Source organism: Echinococcus granulosus (genome assembly GCF_000524195.1).
Source record: "Echinococcus granulosus chromosome Unknown EG_S00009, whole genome shotgun sequence".
NCBI lineage: Eukaryota > Metazoa > Platyhelminthes > Cestoda > Cyclophyllidea > Taeniidae > Echinococcus > Echinococcus granulosus.
The window spans coordinates 108,965-123,515 of record NW_020170389.1 but is presented as its reverse complement, the minus strand read 5'-3'; the positions used below and the strand labels follow the sequence as shown (position 1 = coordinate 123,515).

Here is a 14,551-nt window from a genome sequence, read left to right as displayed (position 1 = left end):
AACTTCCTGCAGTGAGTTTTCTATTGTCACACGCCTCATGATTCCTGAAAAGAGGGGAGCCGCGTTGACATTGAGCTTTTTACCCACAGGGAAGGCAATGAGTACGTATTGGAGATCAAGAACATTGCCATGGAGGATGCAGCCAAGTATGCATGCAAATGCAACGACATTACAACTGTCGCTCAGCTATACGTGGAGGAGAGAAAGTACAACTACTACTTTAACCAAAAATTGCCAAAAACTGCCGAAGTGGTTCGGGGCAAAGATCTCACTCTCGAATGCTCTGTCTCCGATCCCCGTGCTCCCGTCTCGTGGTATCACAAGGGCAACAAACTGGAGGTTAGTGAACCTCATAATGAAGGGCCTTAACTTCCATGACGTTGACATGCCTCTTTATCCAGAGGTGGCTTCTTTGGGAATGAAACTGGAGCGAGGGGACACACTACTTACGCCTTCAGAGCACTGAGTCTTTCTTGAAGGACTAGGAGGCGGAGGCTGAGGCGCCCACGTAGCTAAACACTCTAGAAAGAGTTAAAAACGGAGAGGGCAAAATTGTTTTGAAACCCCCCTTTCAGCTTTCGGATTATGGAAGGGTTAAAATATTGCATTAGATAATGAAGGAATGTGGATGGCCCCATTTTATTAGGCAGATGGCTTGTGCACTCTGCTATCCTCTTTTCCGGTCAAAAGTCCACCCTCTTCATGCGACTTCGCGAAGAGCCGGATGGAGGGAGTGTGTGAGATTGTGCTTATTCCAAAGTGTTTATTGTACTTTAGACTACAGATGATGCCACAGGTGCATTAAAATTTCGGGATAAACTTTAGAATCTTTCAATACATTCAACGCAAATATTTAAGGTATTTTAAAAGCCAAATTTTGATGGGTTTAATTTGTTATGGTTCACTCATGAAGCCATCGCGGGGGTACTCAAGGTTGATTTCAGGATATGAGAAATGGAAGTGGCCTTCCTCCAAATGCCTAAAAGTGCTTGAAGGAGGACCGACTATATCAAAAGACGAATCCATGAGACGAAGTAACTTCTGCCTTTCAGTATGTTGCGGGAAAGATTGAACTAAAGCGACGGGAGAACCGATGTATCTTGAAGATATGCCGAGCCAAACCAGAAGCCGAGGGAGAGTACTGTTGTATGGTGGAAGGTGATGAAACCTTCGTAGATGTGGCCGTCGAAGATCCAGACTGGTTCTTCAACCGCGAGCTCAAACAACAAAACGCGTTGGAGACAGATCCAGTTGCTACTTTCGAATGCGAGGTGTCTGATCGCGAAGCCGAAGTTCAGTGGTTCAAAAATGATGAGGTAATTTATGTCATTGTCTGAGTCTTCAAAAGTATTTGGTAAGAAGAGTTCTTCTTGCCAAATGAATCTGACTTGCCTATGAGGCATAAAGTGTTGAGTTTCCTCGACCACTCTTTAGCCAATCGTTGCCAGTGACAAATATGAGATTGTTTCGGAGTCCCGACTCAAAAGAATCCTCAGAATCAAGAACATTGCCATGGATGACGATGCTACGTATACTTGCAAAGTTGCCAAGAAAACTACCTCAGCGCGACTGGTTGTCAAGCGTAAGTTTTCTGGTGGTTTCTATCAACAGCCTACTTGGTATCTATTGGCAACATTGTTTATCTTTATTGGAAACAGCGGACGTGGAGTTTAAGCAGAACCTCATCGATACGAATGGAATTGAGACCAAGAGTAAAGAATTGGTCTGCAAAGCGTACAATCCGAAGAAGTATCCAGTCAAGTGGTATAAAGACGGTGTGGAGATCAATTTCAACGACAGAGTTTCGACCAAAGAAGCCGAGGGGTCGCTATTCCTCATCATCAAGTCACTTGTGATGGAAGATGAGGGCGTTTACTCCTGTCGCATTGGTTCCCACGAGACCAAAGGTAGACTCGGGGTAGGTCTTTCTGTCGCAAAGCTGTCATCGTCTGCATTTTTGCCACCCACCTCATGCAGGAGGTTGATTTAAACGGCAGAAGAGCAGTTTTTGTTGAGAACTTGGTGGTTATTTCAGGTAACCGAGTGCGAGAAACCGCCGACAGTAGATCTCGCCAATTTCGATGACTACCTTAAACTCAAAAAGGGTGCCAACTTTGCGGCGGCTATACCCTTTAAAGGTGAGTCTCTATGTATCCTACCCTAATGTCCAAGTCTATCGCATTTTAGCGACAAATTCCATCATCTTAATCTCATTAGCATCTGAGTTATCTCGAAGGCGGTCACAATCCATGCAAAGCCAGGCCCACCTTTGCTATCACCACGCCCTGCAGCGTGGTGAAGGATTGAGGGTTTAGTAGCACTCGAGGCATAGTGAAGTAATTACAAGTCTTTTGTAGGTTTCCCCGTGCCTACTATAACTATTCTGCGGAATGGAGAGCCCCTACCCGAGAATGTGAAGCTGAAGGCCGTCACCAGAAGCGGTATGGTTAACATGAATCTGGACGATGCTCAACGAGCAGACGCCGGCAACTACACACTTAAGTTGGCCAACAGTATGGGTGAAGTAGAGGTGCCTTTCAAAATCGATGTCTACGGTATGTCATTCCACCTCAACCTCTAGACAACGCACAAATTTTTTGAGGAGAGGATAAAGAACTTTGTTGTTTTTGCTATGCCAGATCGTCCTAAACCTCCCAAGGCGCCATTGGACGTCTGTGAGTTGTGTGCAACGAAATGCACCCTCATGTGGGATCCTCCTGAAGATGACGGTGGACGTCCAATAACCCACTATGATGTTGAGGTGATGGATGCCACAGCAAAAGAGGACTGGAAACCACTGAAGAAGGTGAAGGAGTGTAAATGCGAGGTCCCTTTGAAGGAGGGCAATAAGTACAAATTTCGAGTTCGAGCCGTAAACGATCAAGGACCTTCAGACTACCTAGAGACAGAGAAGGATACGCTTGCTCATGATATTTGCGATCCCCCAGATCCACCTGGAAATCTGGAGATTGCTGATTACGACGAGAAACACGTGGATTTGAAGTGGGTAAAACCACGAAAGGAGAACGGAGCACCAGTCAAGAATTACATCATCGAGGGCCGAAAGCATCCTGAGGGAGCGTGGATGACGCTGCAGGAGACCAAGGAGACAAAGGCCTCCGTGCCGTGGAAAGAGGGAGAGACTTATGAATTTCGTGTTATGGCTGTTAACAAGGCGGGTAAATCCGCGCCATCCACTGCCACTGCGCCTATTCTGGCGAAGCCTCGCTTGTGTAAGTCATTCTTCCTTTGCCCCAACCACCGTATCCCACTTCTTATCTAGTAGTCATTCAGATTAGAGAGAATTTTCTTTCCGGAGGGAGACTTGGTGCCTATCGCTGTGAATAAAGTGGTCATAATATGTTCTATGGCCCCTTAAGGCCTCCCGAAGGTCATACAGGAGGGTTAAAGGCTACCAGCGTGAACCCAAGCAGGAGTGCAATCTTTGGAGACTTAAGTGTCAACCTAATCGAACTATTTTAAGACAAAATAATTAAAAACGATCGACTTCCCTTCCATCCAACTTCATCACTGGTTCCTTGTGGTACGGATTGTGCAATTTCCCTTCCTAGTGAAACCGTGGATTGACAAATCAAGGATCCAGGTCACCAAATTGAAGGTTGGACAAACATTCGAGCTGAACTTGCGCTACAGAGCGGAACCCGATCCCGAAGTCAAGTGGTTTGCAGGTGAAACGGTAAGAATTAGCCACTTTCTTCTCTTGTAAATTAGACGTACTAAAAAGTAACCCTCGAGTTGTTGTTCCATCCTCTTAAAGCCCATTGAATCGAACACGGAGTATCAGTTAATCTTCAATCATCGCGACACCACAGTGAAGGTGACCGATGCACAGAGGAAGCACACGCAGCTCTACAAATTGGTTGTCTCCAACGAAGTCGGTTTTGATGAGGCGACTCTTGAGGTGGTGGTGCTAGGCAAACCCAGCCGACCCACTGGTCCGCTGGAGGTCAGCGATATCACCAAAAATTCCTGTGTTCTAAAGTGGAAACCGCCTACTGACGATGGCGGTGAGCCTATTCAGTAAGTCTCACTTTTATTTAATCTTTCTTTTCTCTCTGTGGATTGATCTTAACCGCAAATTAAGTAATTCCAAGTCCTAAATAAAGCAGTACTAGGAGCAATCATCTCCACTCTACTACTCCAAGCGGTTACAAATCTGTTGAAAACCGATTCTGGGTTATACTAGCTGTGTGGGAAGGTGCAAACTTCGTCTGGAACTGTTAAGTACCTCTTGGTTGAGAGTTTGACAGCCATCTCCAATTTCGGGGTTTAGATCGCCGTATGTGTTCCTCAAGAGACTCATGATTCGGAAAATTTTCGACATTTCTGACATAGTAAATAATTTTCAGTAGAGGCCAGAAACAATCCCTGCCATCATTTCACGCCCTAGAATAATCTAGCATTCTAATAAAAAAAAAATGAGAACAGAATATGCTTTACTGCCACCATAATCTTTTTCTGTACATGATTGGAAAATAATTCCATCAGTCAGCAGTTAATAATTCTTTAAGCCCCTTGGAAATTCGCTATACTATTCCCTTTGTGCGCTTACAGATATTATCTAGTGGAGAAGATGGACATGAAGAAAAACCGTTGGGAGAAGGTGGCAGAAGTTTCACGCGGAACGACCTGCTCAGTTTCCAAGTTGGCGGAAGGCAACAGTTACCTGTTCCGCGTCTCTGCGGTATCCAGCCTAGGTACTGGTGAACCCTTGGAAGCCGATGCAGAGATTATTGCAAAGAATCCCTACGATGAGCCGGAGGCTCCAGGCAAACCAGAAATTGTGGACCATGACAAAGACCGCATAGATCTCCGTTGGGAGTCTCCGGCCTTTGATGGAGGTGCCCCTATCATCGGCTATCATGTGGAGAGGAAGGAGCTTAAGTCGAATAGGTGGGTGAAGATTACACTCAAACCAGTGCCGGATACGGAATACACAGATGGGTCAGTGACGGCTGGTCGTGACTATGAGTACCGCGTGATTGCCGTCAATAAGGCAGGCCCGAGTCCTCCCAGTGAACCAAGTGCTGTTGTCACGGCAAAGCCTAGTCGAGGTCAGTTGTAGTCATCTTCCAACTTTTTATTGCTCTTTATGGAATCCGAACCCTTGAAGATGGCGTAGTTCGAACTATTTATGCATCCATCCAGTGTTTAAATGCATTCCTAATCTTTTTCACTCTGCCCACAAGTCGGCAAAATTTTTTTTATTTGGAGAGCTTAAGTCCTCTACTTGCTCAATATGGTACTGCGTTTCTCTCTTCCTTGAATCAGTTTTGAAAATTGACTAATTTGACAAGATATTTTATCCGCTCTCACTCGCTGTCCTCAACGTCAAAGAAAATGTCTTCAATTTTCATTGACCTTATCGGTGTTTGTGACCTTTTACCTGACAAATTAAGGTCAATGTGTAGGGTCTAGGTTTTAGTCAATTTTAAAATAAAGTAGAAATAAGCAAGGTTATTTCCCTGTGGCAACGGTAGAGCAACGAAAAGTAGTGAGATGTGGCCATAAGAATTTGCTGCGGTCAGGGGGTACCCTCATACGGAATGAGGTCACCGTCAATATTTTCATGGAGTGGGTGCTTTTCATTGCCCTCACAGTAGTGGTTCGGTTACCTTCGTTAAAAAAAATAAACAGGATTTTTGAACCCCTAATCTACAGTACCACTAGCAAATGCAGCCCTTTGTCTGCCGGAACCCAATCAACTTGTCAAACTGTCAAACTTGATTTGTATGGTCCGGGGCCTGGTCACTCCCTAAAATCGGATCAGATGGTCGAAGTTAGTTTGATGAAGGATTACTGGAAGGCGGAAGAGGTGCCGATTCGATGGGAGGGAAAGCTGTTGCCCTTTCCCATCACAGTGCAGACTCTCCACCTTCGTGTGGGCGTGGTGTACGTGCGTAGACGTGTGTGTATGTGTGAACCCAGGCTGGCACCAGACCAATAAGATGGCAGATCGATTGGAAACAGGCAGGCAGACGCGATTCTTCAATGGGGGCAACTGGCGAATGTCAGCCAACATGTTGGCTCGGCTACCCTTGTGTACGCCTACACACCCAGACGTTTGGTGACTGAATTGACTGAGTTAAACAAAGCTGTGTCGTTTGTGAGGGTTTAACAGTCGACCGTCCCCTACTCGGTCGTGTAGGTTATAAGTTAGCTTCAAAACATCCACCCTGGAGCCATAGAAGGGGATGAATTCCGCTAGACTTCGAACCCCTCTCGTTCTTCTCCAGGAAGCTGGATAGGCGCCATCAACTGACTACTGACAATCAGTTGAAGGTGAAAAAGGTCGCCAAACTAAAAGGGGTTTATTACATTTAAACTTTCCTGGAGGAGGGGTAGTATCTTGTCTAAAGTTGGGTCGCTAGTGCTTCATACTCACCTAGCTACTGCTTTTTATACAGAGGAGCAACTGATTTGAACAATTACTATGCAGCCATCACCTATTCCCTCTTTCAGAGGCTCCAAAACTGGACAAGAATCGACTGCGCGATCTGCTCGGTCCACGCAATGAGATACGGTTGCGGGTCGGTGAGCCGCTGAGCATTCCTATTCCCATCAAGGGGGCGCCCAAACCCACTGTGACGTGGACTAAGGACGGCGGCACGGTGCCCCAGACTGCCAAAATCACCGATACTGAGGAGCTCACTGGATTGGACATTCCCTCTACGGTTCGTGGAGACAGTGGCAAGTACAAAGTTCACCTCAGCAATGACTATGGCGAGGATGAGGCTGACATCAGTGTCATTGTCATGGGTGAGTTCCACTCTGCACTGCCATTGCACGTCCTGGCAATATTGTCTTCCGGTAAAATCCATTCCTTCAATTATGTTCTTCGAGCATGTACAGGGGCAAATTTAGCCTCTGCATTCTCCTCGAAGACCTCACCATGCAAATCTAGAAGTAACTTGGTTCTCAATTCACATGAGGACTAGTTGTAGGGTTTCATCCTGGAGGCCGAAGGTCCGCTTAGCGTTATGAGTAACTAAAGCGACTTGAGTTATGCTGCATGACAACAGTAAAGTCTAGATTTGGGCGTCATCTTGCATCTATTTGAAAGTAGGATTCATTGGAGGCTGTGTATAAGACGATTCTGACGTATTTTTTTCTTTAATAGACAAACCAAAGCCACCCCGTGATTTGGAAGTGTTTGAAGTATTTGCCGAGCACTGCATGCTGAAATGGAAGCCGCCTGAAGATGGCGGTGGTACACCAATCACAGGTACTTGACTAACGTTACAAGTATGGCTCCATTTTCTCTAGTACCAAAGCTAAAGTCTCATTTTCTCATTTATGTTAACAGACTATATTGTTGAGAAATGCAACGACGCCACGGGTATCTGGGAGCCCGTAACTGGAATCATAAGAGACAATCAAGTCTTAGTCAAGAGTTTGGAACCAAATCAACTCTACCACTTTCGTGTCAAAGCTGTGAATAATATTGGCGAATCGGCTCCCGTCCAGACGAAGAACACGGTGCTCGCCAAGAATCCCTATGATCCGCCATCGGCGCCACAGGACTTTGAAATTGTCTCCTACGACAAACGTTCTGTTTCCTTTGAGTGGAAACCACCCAAATCCGATGGAGGCAATCCTATTCAGGGTATATCCACTTGAATTTTTTAAAATACTGCTTTGTTGTAAAACAAGTAGACAACGCGCCATAAGTTTGTTGAATGCTTATTCCAGGCTATCAGCTTGAGAAACGATTACTCCCGAGAGGCGATTGGAAAGTGGCTACGAACAATCTCATCCCGGGAAATAAAGTAACCATCTCCAACGTTGACGAGGGCATGACCTACGAGTTTCGGGTTTGCGCTGTTAACGACGGTGGTCCTGGTGCTTACGCACAGCTAGACAAACCTCATACAATCAAGGACATGATCTGTACGTGTTTTCGATGCTCGTCAGAAAGCATATTTTTGTTGTGATAGCAGATTTGAGTAACTTAATTGCCTCCTCTTCAGTCCCACCGGGAAGCCCGAGTGAGTTGAATGTGGACACCGTAAACAAGAACGGTGCAAAGTTGAGCTGGAAGCCTCCAAAATTCGACGGTGGAGCGCCAGTCACAGGATACGTGGTGGAAAAACAAAATGAGAAGGGTGATTGGATCCCAGTGTTAGAGACTAAGCAGACCTCAGCCTTTGTGCCCATGAAGGAAGGTGAGATCGCTCAATTCCGTGTGCGCGCCATTAATAAGGAGGGCCCCGGCGAACCCACCCGTCCCACATCCGCTCTCACAGCTGAGAACAAACCCACCGCTCCGCATATTGCCACTCCTAACGACGGGGTTATCGGTGGTCCTGGGACAGGTGTCGGTGGACTACATGATGTCACAATTAAGGTCGGTCTTCAGCCAAAATGATGTCAAAATCTTAAACATATTCTCCATTACTACCTGGAATTCGTATTACAGGCTGGTCAAGAGCTGAGCTTGCCGGTAGCCTGGTTCGGCTACCCAAAACCGACAGCAAACTGGTTGTTAAATGATAAGCCCGTGAAGGCTGGTGAGAATAACGTGGAGTTGCTGGGGGAAGGACCACCTAAGCCCTCAGAGAATACTCCTACGGCAGTGCTAGAACAGGAGCCGGGAGGGACATTTGTTCTCAAGGTGCCCAAGGCTCGTCGAGTCAACTCTGGTCGTTACCAAATACGTATTGTCAACGATCAGGGCCAGGCTTCCTCTTCTTGTCAAGTCAATGTCATCGGTCAGTCATAAATCACGACAAATGATGGTCAGGAGTTTCGGTCTTTAATTTACATCCAACTGAATGTTTTAGACGTTCCTGGAGCACCTACTGGACCTCTGGAGGCAGTGGACGTCAAGGCAGACGAGATCACGCTTCAATGGAAGCCGCCAGAAGATGATGGTGGTGAACCAGTCACGAATTACATTCTTGAAAAACGTCTCAAGGGCTCAGACAGGTGCGCCTATCAAATGCTTAACTAAAATACTTATTTATTCCTTTTCTTCTAGCTGGCAAAAAGTCAGCGGGTTTTTGAAATCCTCCACGGCGACTGTACATGGTCTGGAGGTCGGCAAAGACTATGAATTCAGAGTAATGGCGGAGAATGTTATTGGCACAAGCGAACCACTTCAAACCACAACAGCTATCAAAGCCAAGCATCCTTACGGTGAGTTTGGAGTCCATCGGCAACCCTCAGTCGTAAGTAAGCAGACTGCGTTACCAAGCTGACGAGCTGATTAACACGAAACGAAGATGAGTTACAAGTCATAATTCGTAGCGTACTTTCCGTAGTTCCTGCTTTGTTAAAAAGAGGTTTCTGGGAGCTGTTTAAACATCCGTTTGATTCACCGACTTTATTAGAGTCTAGAGCTGTTATGAATTGAGGAATTGGGTGATCTACTACTCATCAGCGGAAGTGAAGTAAATTCCACTCTAAAATTGCGGAGGAAGTTATCAGTTGGTGAACAAATACTTCTACGCAATTGTAGATCCACCCTCCGGCATGGAGAAACCGAACATTGAAGACACAACAGAAACCTCCGTTACACTTTCCTGGAATCCTCCAAGAAAGGGCCCAGTAACTGGCTACGTCGTTGAGAAGCGCCCAAAAGGCGAAAAGACATGGACAAAGTGAGGATTTTGACTCTGTTTCGGATGTGAATAGAAAGTAGACATCCTAGTATAACATTGGCGGTTTACCTTTCTATAGGGCTAATACTGGACCTGTCACTGGAACCTCATATACAGTGAAGAATTTACCCACTGGAAAGGAGTTTCAATTTCGCATTATTCCAGTCAACTTGGCCGGAGAAGGCGAGCCTAGCGAACCCACTGAAAATGTCAAGGTTCAGAATCCGCCGAGTAAGTCACGAAATCTTACGTCAAAATGACTTTGAAACGGTCTTATACTCCTTGCTCTCTAAATTTTTTATTCTACCAGCTGCTCCGAAGATCAGCAAAAACATCATGAATAACATCAACGCAGTGGTGGATAAACCCTTCAAGATGCATATACCCTACTCCGGCACACCGCCTGACAATATTGAGGTCAAAAAAGTGAGTGCTTTAGCTCCACCATCGGGATCATAAAGTGACTACAGAATAACGCATTTTATATCTACCACGTAGGACGGCAAACCAATTCCAATCCCCAGCGGTCGCTTCATGTTTGAAGTGACTCCTGACGAGGTGATTATAGTGGACACGAAAGCAGAGAAGGATGACGCAGGTCGCTATGTGGTTGGACTGACCAACGAGCAGGGCAAAGATGAGGTGCCCATTCAGGTCAACGTTCGTGGTCCCCCCTCTGCTCCTGTTGGACCTCTGGAGGTTACCGACATTCGTGCCGAGAGCTGCACTCTCACCTGGAGTCCACCACTTGCAAGTCGTGATTCTTTCAACATTAACTTTATGGTAAAATAGGCAAACGGATTAGTGCGCACCATCTTCCCGTTATTTAGGATAATGGTGGATCGCCGATCACAAATTACGTGGTCGAGAAACAGGAGGGTAGCAGTGGTGAATGGACACCTGTCAGTAATTTCGTTCGTACACCGCATTGGGATGTGACCGATCTCACTCCGGGCAAGCAATATCGCTTTCGAGTTCGAGCAGCCAATGAGTTTGGTCCTGGTGAACCTTTGGAGGTGACAAAGCCCATCACCGCCGAAAATCCTATCGGTGTGTAATTGGCGCGTTGTTTTCTACTGAGACATCCGAAAACGCTTTCCTGATTGGTTAATTTTTAATCTCCTCTCCATCATAGTTCCACCGGGTCCGCCAGGTGATCTTGAGGTGACAGATGTGGACTCAGACAACGTGACACTGTCGTGGTCAAAACCACGCAAGACAGGTAGCGGAAAGATCAGTGGGTACGTTGTTGAATATAAACCTGCGACAGGAGGTGATTGGACTAAAGCCACCAGCGTAAGTGGCAAGGATACCGAGGCAACAGGTGGGTGTTGTAGGGACCTCTACCACCGCATTTTCGCCTTTTTTATTCTTATTTTTACCTTCATTTGCAGTGAGTGGACTGAATAAGGGTGAGAAGTACTTCTTCCGAGTCTCCGCTAAGAATGAGGCCGGGCGCGGTGAACCTGCGGAGGTTGCAAGACCTGTTCTTTGCAAGCCAAAATATGGTACGCTCTGCAGTCTAGATAACGGAAAGCTTCTCCACAACTCCACCACTTTCGTTTAATTTCTTTTCTTTAAAAGAATTCCGATTTATAAAATCTAAAAAATTAGATGAATGTGTTTAAAGGAAGGAAGATCAGGTCTACTAACTGCATTATTAAATAGATCCAATTGTATGTCGCCACCTGTGACAGGTTTAACACACTTCAAGATGCAACGCCCTTAACTTGAATAGTTGATAGTCCGTTTTGTGAACTTGGAATTCATCCGCGAGTTTACAACCGCGCAGTCACCTCAGCAACACAGATATCTTTACTGCCGACGTAAGTGAGTAAGCTCCAAGGTTGTGGGGTTTGGCGTAAACGCCAAAACCGGGCGATTGGCTGACGGAGGCTGCCTGAGTCACCCGGTTGTAGCAGTCACACGTAGTTACAGTAACCGGTTGACCTTGGACATGCGTGCATCCATGCCTGAACCTAGCTAATCTGGAAGAGGTGGACAGGAGCACAGTCAGTAGAATGTTCGGGAGCCAGCCAAGCAGTTGGAAATCTCTGAGTCATCGAACAAGGGCGTCGTACCGGAGCTGCAGGCATACCCAGCAGCTGGAGTGATGAAAATGTGACGGGTAACGTTACTTGCCATCCAGCAATCTCTTATCCTTCCCTACGGCTTAATTACCACGACAGGGGATAAGATGAATCAGAATAGTCACTGACTGCGTCACAACTTGAATAAGATTTTAAGATTCTATAGAACCTACATACAATCAAAAGGATCATTGAGTAATGCTTCCACCGTTGAGTGCTTACGAGAACTTTGAATGTTTCAGACGCACCCGACGCTCCTGGCGTTCCCACAGTAAAGGATGTGGACAAGGACTACGTGGAGTTGGAATGGACCCCGCCAATCAGGGATGGTGGTGCTCGAATCACGGGCTACGTGGTGGAGAAGAAACAAGCCGGTAGCAATGAATGGGTTTTCGCCACGGCTGACGGAAAGCCAGTGTCTGGCACCTCAGCAAAGTTGGATGGTTTCACAGAAAATGCTGACTACGAGTTTCGAGTTCGAGCTGTTAATGCAGCTGGACCAGGAGAGCCAAGTATTCCCACAGAGATGGTTAGGGTCGCGAAGAAGAAGGGTGAGTTTCAGTCGAAAGGATGCCCTAAAAATGTACCCGAGAGGACTAATAGTAACTCCATTGTTTCCTTGCTCTTGAACAGTCAAGCCCGATTCACCTGAAGACGTCACTCCTACAGATGTATTGGCCAATTCCTGCACATTGAAATGGAAGCCACCCAAGAATGACGGTGGAAGTCCTGTCATGGGTAGGTTTTCGGCATAAACGGGTACCTTCCAATTCCAGGGATTGAAATTTAGCGCTCACGATGTGGAGTTCATTTCATAGACTACGTCGTCGAAAAGTGCGACGAGGCGGTTGGCACGTGGACACCCGTTCGTGCATCTATTCGTGATAACTCCGTTACGGTGGGTGATCTGGTAGAGGGAAAGCGTTACCTCTTCCGCGTCAGCGCTGTCAATGCCATCGGAAAATCGGAACCTGCTGAGACGCTTACCTCCATTGTTGCCAAAAATCCATTTGGTAGGCTTATTTCATAATGTTATTGGTTCAATAAAAGTCGCCAGGTTTAACACTGCACTTCCAGACCGCAGTACATTACAACAGTAACAATTTTACACGATTAATTTGACCACCTCTGGGATGTAATTGATAGCCGTGGCACCACATGGTTCGGTAACATTCAGAGACGGTACAAACAGACTGAAAACCACAGAAGTACTATCTTGAAGGTTGACTTGTGACAGATTAAAGGAAACAAGTTCATAGCCGCCTTGATTTCGTCCTCAGAGCTTCTTGTCGTCGCTGCTCATCCTTGGTTATCATAACAGAAATTTGTCGTTTTTTTATGATATTTCAGACGCTCCTGATGCTCCAACCTCTGTGAAGGTGGTCGACTACGACCACAGTTCAGCGACAATTGCATGGGAGCCTCCCGAAAGGGACGGTGGCAATCCCATCAAAGGTACTTCCTCCAAACTTATCCCCTTTGGCGTTGGTAGAACCTTTAGGCCTAGGTAATTGTAACCCGATATGCCGCTACTCCCAATTGTATGTTTCAGGTTACCTCGTTGAGAAACGAGTGGGCAAGGGCGAATGGGTAAAAGCACTGCCAAATCTCGTGTCAGGCACTGAAGCAACTATTCCCAATCTGCCATTTGGCAAGGAGGTGGAATTCCGAGTTGCTGCTGTCAATGACGGTGGTCCGGGTGACTTCTCTCGCGCCACCCTGCCTCAGCTGATCAAAGATAAAACAAGTAAGAAGCATGTCACAATTGTTTAATTAGCTAAGCTGCCTTTTAGTTTCCAAGTTTAAGCTAAATTTAAATTCAGGAATTGCTTCTATATATTAAAATGGAAGACGGACGTCATTCAAATATTATTCAGGCATATCATTCCATAAAGAGCCTTGATAGTGATGGTAGGAAAGGTTGGAAGAAAGGTAACATAAGTGAAATAAACGGAGCCCTGAACCAGTTACTACAAATGACGTAACTTGAATTGATTTGCATTGTAGGCCCTGCGGGACCTCCCGATGGTTTAAATGTGGACAAGATGAACAAGAACGGCGCAAAGTTGTCGTGGAAGAAGCCTCGCAACGACGGTGGCTCACCAGTTACGGGCTATGTGGTGGAGAAGCTGGACGAGAAGGGTGAATGGACCCCAGTGAAACAGACCACAGAACCAGAGGCCTTCATACCGATGAAAGAGGGTGAGAAAACTCAATTCCGTGTTCGAGCTGTTAATGAGGAAGGTGAGGGTGAGCCCAGCCGTCCAACACCCCCGGTCACTGCGGAGAACCAACCCGCACCTCCACGCATTATAACACCAGCTGATGGCGTACAAGGTGGACCCGGATCTGGTGTTGGCGGTCTTCAGGACATCACTATTAAGGTGATTCAACGCAATCTGATACCTCTTATCGATTAAAAATAGACGCAAGTGATAAGACGATCCTTATTTGCTGAAAACAGGCAGGTCAAGAACTCCGAATGCCAATAGCCTGGTTTGGCCACCCACCACCGACAGCCACATGGATCCAGAATGGTCAACCTGTTAAGCCTGGTGGAGAGCGGAAGATTGCCATGACAACGGAGCCGCAGCCACACCCCGTTGAACCATTGGCTGGTGGACTTTTGGAGGAAGAACCGGGCGGCACCTCGGTGCTGCGTGTGCCTAAAGCCTCACGAGCAGACTCAGGCGAATGGCAAGTAGTATTGAAGAATGACCTTGGACAGACGACCTCGTCGTGCAGAGTCGTGGTCATTGGTAAGAATGCTTCCCTTACCCTTCTATATCGGCTGCTACGACAGTCGTCAACTTGAATCCCTCACTAGACTAGGACTGT

At 46.6% G+C, this 14,551-nt stretch overlaps 1 protein-coding gene across 1 annotated transcript in view; it reads left to right on the top strand. All coding sequences in view use genetic code 11, as the record gives it.

Moving 5' to 3' along the window:
• Positions 1-129: 129 nt before the first annotated feature.
• The window catches only part of EGR_02049 (Titin), a gene marked incomplete at both ends in the record, with an annotated part of 34,727 nt that continues 20,305 nt past the window's right edge, over positions 130-14,551 (top strand). Inside the window, 33 exons of the mRNA XM_024491298.1 lie at positions 130-339; positions 1,053-1,316; positions 1,435-1,582; positions 1,659-1,918; positions 2,036-2,138; positions 2,358-2,555; positions 2,640-3,233; positions 3,573-3,697; positions 3,779-4,041; positions 4,576-5,075; positions 5,622-5,927; positions 6,484-6,780; positions 7,142-7,246; positions 7,328-7,627; positions 7,714-7,911; positions 7,992-8,368; positions 8,441-8,732; positions 8,805-8,949; positions 9,002-9,159; positions 9,482-9,623; positions 9,703-9,854; positions 9,934-10,049; positions 10,122-10,406; positions 10,454-10,673; positions 10,759-10,947; positions 11,018-11,131; positions 11,956-12,264; positions 12,347-12,451; positions 12,532-12,726; positions 13,064-13,168; positions 13,266-13,460; positions 13,721-14,097; positions 14,178-14,472. Coding sequence (XP_024354151.1) covers positions 130-339; positions 1,053-1,316; positions 1,435-1,582; positions 1,659-1,918; positions 2,036-2,138; positions 2,358-2,555; positions 2,640-3,233; positions 3,573-3,697; positions 3,779-4,041; positions 4,576-5,075; positions 5,622-5,927; positions 6,484-6,780; positions 7,142-7,246; positions 7,328-7,627; positions 7,714-7,911; positions 7,992-8,368; positions 8,441-8,732; positions 8,805-8,949; positions 9,002-9,159; positions 9,482-9,623; positions 9,703-9,854; positions 9,934-10,049; positions 10,122-10,406; positions 10,454-10,673; positions 10,759-10,947; positions 11,018-11,131; positions 11,956-12,264; positions 12,347-12,451; positions 12,532-12,726; positions 13,064-13,168; positions 13,266-13,460; positions 13,721-14,097; positions 14,178-14,472 — 7,642 coding nt within the window. The remainder of the gene's footprint in view (positions 340-1,052; positions 1,317-1,434; positions 1,583-1,658; positions 1,919-2,035; positions 2,139-2,357; positions 2,556-2,639; positions 3,234-3,572; positions 3,698-3,778; positions 4,042-4,575; positions 5,076-5,621; positions 5,928-6,483; positions 6,781-7,141; positions 7,247-7,327; positions 7,628-7,713; positions 7,912-7,991; positions 8,369-8,440; positions 8,733-8,804; positions 8,950-9,001; positions 9,160-9,481; positions 9,624-9,702; positions 9,855-9,933; positions 10,050-10,121; positions 10,407-10,453; positions 10,674-10,758; positions 10,948-11,017; positions 11,132-11,955; positions 12,265-12,346; positions 12,452-12,531; positions 12,727-13,063; positions 13,169-13,265; positions 13,461-13,720; positions 14,098-14,177; positions 14,473-14,551) is intronic.